We start from the raw sequence: 5,132 nt of genomic DNA, 5'->3' as shown, positions 1-5,132 counted from the left end.
GGGTCAGAAGAGCACAGCATGAGGGCAGTATTTATAGTAATGGCTTTAAGGATGGCGACAAAATGATGTCATCCTGAGATTAAACAAATAAACAGACAGCTTGTTGCATCTGGGGTTTAAATAGAAACATTAGCTAGTTAGCAAGCTAACTGTTATTGACAGCTGACTGCTTAACTTCCACACCGCTCACAAGCGACTTCTTGACTGTCTTCTCAGTCGGCATATACGGAACAGGAGGTGAGGTGAGTTCTTTTCCTAGCCAATCGTGTTGCTTAAACTGTATGTTATCTTCTGTGAACCAATTAAATTTAACCTAAAAATTACGTCAACAACAAGAGGCGTAAATACAGTAATACGCGATCGTGTATTTCCTTCTTAGTCTTGACAGTGAACGAAAGTCCTGACCGCTTGGTCAGATTAATTCAGAATCAGAACTATATGCAGTTAAGGTTTTTGACATCTTATCTACGTTACATAAGGCGAAAAAAGAAAGGCCCGCTTTTGTCCGTGGTTTGGCCCAGTGTGTGAGCAACGGTGGTCCGATGGCGTGGTAGGAAGCAAGTTCAGTTTGATTGGTGTGCTTTCGGGGTCTGGCGATGAATCGGTGCGTGTGGGCGGCGCTAAAGATGGTGTCCTGTGAGGGACCTGCCATCGCGAAATCAAATACATCAGTGTTTGGAAGCAAAGGAAAGCATATTCTTTCACGGTGTGCACGGCAGTCAAGTCTTTCGGGGTAAGGCACGATTGATTTGTGACATTTCTCTCACTGGAGATGCTTTACAGTTACCTTGTTAATGTTTTGCAATATAATGTTTCTAGCTAGTGGTAGCTAACTAAACAGTGCGTTTGTAATTCTCTCACGACAAGCTTAAGAGCATCCAGCAAGTCATCTAGTGGAAAGGTTAGATAGCTTTGCTATTTTTGCGTGTTGACGTTCTGCGCAGACAAAAAACACTCAGCCGAGATGTTTACTGATGTGCGCTAGCTAGCTAACGCTAGTTTGAAACATGGCAAACCAAGGCTTATCTGACAAGTATCTGTCGTCATGGTTGTATGTGCAGTGGCTCCAGAAGATTAAGAACAGCCATCGGAATGCCAGAAATAAACACGGATAACCTGGACGAGAAGCAGGTCCAGCTTCTCTCGGAGATGTGCATCCTGATTGATGAGAACGACTGCAAAACGGGGGCTGACAGCAAGAAGAATTGTCACCTGAATTCGAATATCGACAAAGGTAGCCAACTAGCTTCCTCGCTTACTCTCAGATGTCTTTGTTACGGCTCGTGTAATCTTAATCGTTTAGTTTATACCCTACCCCGTGCAATGATTAAGAGTGTTGAACTGCACACACTCTGTAACGGCGTTGGATGAAATACCCCTGTTTTGACTGTTGTCCATTACAGTAGAGACCTTGTGAAATAAATTATGAAAACCCATTGAAGTTCGCATAGCCACATTTCCTAGTATTTCCTGCACAGATTAATTCCATAGGTTAATCTTGCCATGCAGCATTCTTGAGTCTGAACCAATATCAATATCAATACCAGTTTTGAATTTTCATGTTTTGACCGCAGAAATGTAATTTTACCAACATCTTGTTTTTTGTATTAGAGCAATTAAGTGATAGGCTAATTAAACATCTCCTCCCCAGGTTTGCTACACAGGGCGTTCAGCGTCTTTCTGTTCAATAGCGAAGAAAAACTACTGCTGCAGCAAAGATCTGATGCCAAGATCACTTTTCCGGGTGAGTTGTATCTTTTGTAAAAATTCACCGTGAATAAAATGCCAGGTGCGCTAGTGGTTAAGTGGTTGGAACTATAACCCAAAATTTAAATGCCCATTTCCCAGATTAGGGTGTTTGTCAAGCAATTATGTCATGCCATAATATGAAATCCTAATTCTCAGGAAATGTGACACTACAGAAAAAGGGTTTCCCCACTGAATTGGCAAAATCCAGTGCTGTGGCACAGACATAAAGAGTGTATAAGAATAAAATAAACCCAGAAAGGAGCAAATTGGAATTTTCTCTAATTTCTCTCAAGGACAAAAGTTTGGGAAAAAAAATCTTCCTGCAAGTGAGCTCTGGTTACAAATTTTAGAACAAGCTATTGACAGAGTGTATCTTCCTAAGCTGTATGTGACATTTTTACACAAATAATTCATGTTATGAAAAAATATGTATGACACATGTGTCCTAATAATTCTCTCTTTTTTTGCACAGGGTGTTTTACCAACACGTGCTGCAGTCACCCCCTGCACACCGCCAGTGAGCTGGAGGAAAAGGATGCTTTGGGGGTGAGGCGTGCTGCACAGAGGCGGCTGGAGGCAGAACTGGGGATCCCCCAGGATCAGGTACACCCCCAAGGAAACGGGCACAGCTAGTGTGTACCGTGTGCTGTCATACAGCCAAATGTGACTTTGGTGCTCAGTGCCACAAATATTAAATATGTGCATAGTAAATAAATGTCATAAATTTATAGGGTGTTAAAAGTGTCCCCGCTTTTCCCCAGTAGTGATGAATTGATATTTTTTGGAAGTTGAGAATTGTGCTATGTAGACATTAATTTTAGCAGGTCTTTTATGTAGGTATTTGTGAAGTTATTCTGTAAACAAATATTCAGATGATGATTAAAAATACTGTGTGGCAGTCTGTATGAGTCTTCTAAATAGCCGATGGAATAAGACAGGTGTTTTTTTTTTTTCAAGATATGTGGAAAGCATAAAATGAATTAGAAGTAGGTAGGATGATTATTAATTTGCCTTGAAGGTCCCCCCAAAGGAGATGACGTACCTGACACGGATACACTACAAGGCCCAGTCAGATGGGATCTGGGGAGAGCACGAAATCGACTACATTCTGTTCATGCAGAAGGATGTGGAGCTCAGCCCGGACCCCAACGAGATCAAAAGCCACTGTTATGTCACCAAAGAGGAGCTGAAGGACATGCTGGAGAAGGCCAGGAAAGGAGAGCTGCAGATCACCCCCTGGTTTAGTCTGATTGCAGAGACTTTCCTTTTCAAGTGGTGGGACAACCTCCACAACCTGAAGCAGTTCATGGATCATGACAAAATCCACAGGATGTGAAGGAAGTCTCATTCTATTAACTGACAGGAAGTCAGTTAATTGATCATGTGAAAAAGCTGCTATCAAGGTTGTAATGTATTAGATAATTCTTTTGAGTTCCTTCTCCTCACAGGAGCTGAGCTAAAATTAGGTTTTTGCTAATAAATGTATATTTTTCTAAAGTGCCTGGTTAACATTAAAACCACATCATGGAGGACTGCTTTATGTAGAGGTTTGTTACTGTGAAGTATCCCACCGCAGTGTACATTAAATGGTGATATCAGTTGACTGTGGTCTGCCTTGTACATGACTGAATAAAAGATCCCACTTGGAATTCCAGTTTCCTTTTTCAATTAACTAAAAAAACAGCTTAAATAACAGGCATGATACTTGTTATGGGCTTTTTATACTGGATTTTATTTTTTTATGAATAGGTAAAAACTATGAAACAATCAGAATAATAATAGTGCCAAGTGTTTAAATGGCATGTGGTATGTACATGTTAGCTAGGAAAGAATGTATGAAAAACAGTGGCTTTTACCTAAACAAGCTAACACAAAATCATAGTTATCTTTGAAACAGACAGATCATATAAAAGTACATACAATGAGTGGCAATCAATTCAAGTATTAAAGTATTAATTTCATCATTTGATCATTAAAGTGTATATTTAAGTATGCATTGCAATTGAATTTATGTCTGCTTGGATGCAATGTTTTAACCATGAAGGATGAATGTCTTACTTTTGTGTAGTAACACCTCTAGATTTTCTATCTTATATAGCTTGCATGTAACTCAGTTAAAGGAAGATAATGAAGAGGACAAAGAAACAAAAATGGCTAATAAAATTAAGTCTTTTTGCTACAAATGATCCCCCTTTTGGAGAACGGTTTATGATGTTCTCTTTGAGGGAAATTACCATCACACCCTGAGAGCTGGACTCACCTTTTGGTGTGCGTGCACTGCTCAATGACACTGAAAAGTGCCTGGCAGCAGTGTTAGCTTTAAGTTATTATCTGAAGGTTATATATATTTGTGCTTTCATCATATCATTTTCTTGTCTCCACTTTACAAGTTAGAAACATTGGTAATATAAATGCAAAGTGCATTTGGGCATGTATAATAAGCTGGATCCTCCTCTTGGTTATGTGTGTATAGGAGTCAGGTGAGTCATGGATTAAAGAATGAATGTGGTACATTTGCAACCTAAATGTAAAGCCAGATTAAAATAACTCAGAGGAGATGTAACTTAAGAATCTAAACAGCATGGTATCTTAAGAACCTTGCATAGTACATGTATCTCACCATTTCTCTCCTATGCATATTTTTTTAAAAAAATGTAAACTACTGAAATATTAAATATACAGATAATGTGTTTAGCCTAGAGGGGGCTCAGTATCTTTGTTTTTATAGGTCTGGGCTTGACAGCCCTGACACACTTCACATTGTCATTCTTATACCAGTGAAAAATGAACTTCATTTTGCCACACAGCAGATGGCAGCAAATCCTACACAAATGAAAGACCCGGAGCCATACCAAATCAGACCAAGTTACTAGTGTTCTAATATTGGACTCTTTTTGGTTACAGAATGGCTTTTAAAATCCTCAAAGTTTTGAGAAGCTACCTTTTTCTCACAGAATGCATGGAGAAAGAACAAAATGCAAATTAGATTGCTTTCCTTATAATACATTGCTGTTGTTGAAGTGAACGTAGTTTACATATTGCACATGACTCTGTTTCCTATTTTTTTGTCATTCAGTAATCAGAATGACAACTAGAGCAAACTAAAAATGCCATATTCCACAATGCATCCAAAAAACACAAGCCGATGTGTATGGATTTAGAACAGTCCTCACCTATTACAGTTTCATCCAACAGTGACTATCAGTGGAAGTAATACAGGACCGTCAGAAATGTGGAACAGTATGCCCTTAAAAATACTGTCATTCAGACCCAGAAAAAGTATCCCTTAGCTGTGACCTTATCAGAAACCACACTGTGCATGCTTGTGATGGTACTAATTGCAGGTCATGCTCAAGATCATCCCTTAGTGCAGTCTTATTGCA

At 39.3% G+C, this 5,132-nt stretch overlaps 1 protein-coding gene across 1 annotated transcript; it reads left to right on the top strand.

Annotated features, from left to right (window-relative positions):
• Window positions 1-353: 353 nt before the first annotated feature.
• idi1 (isopentenyl-diphosphate delta isomerase 1) lies at window positions 354-3,441 on the top strand. The gene is made up of 5 exons (XM_036522182.1): window positions 354-733; window positions 1,062-1,234; window positions 1,652-1,744; window positions 2,222-2,352; window positions 2,768-3,441. Exons 1-5 carry the CDS (start codon window positions 597-599, stop codon window positions 3,083-3,085), a joined length of 852 nt encoding a protein of 283 aa, XP_036378075.1. The 5' UTR covers window positions 354-596; the 3' UTR covers window positions 3,086-3,441.
• Window positions 3,442-5,132: the final 1,691 nt, after the last annotated feature.

Source organism: Megalops cyprinoides, chromosome 2 (genome assembly GCF_013368585.1).
Source record: "Megalops cyprinoides isolate fMegCyp1 chromosome 2, fMegCyp1.pri, whole genome shotgun sequence".
Taxonomy (NCBI): Eukaryota; Metazoa; Chordata; class Actinopteri; order Elopiformes; family Megalopidae; genus Megalops; species Megalops cyprinoides.
This window is presented reverse-complemented; position numbering and strand designations above follow the sequence as displayed.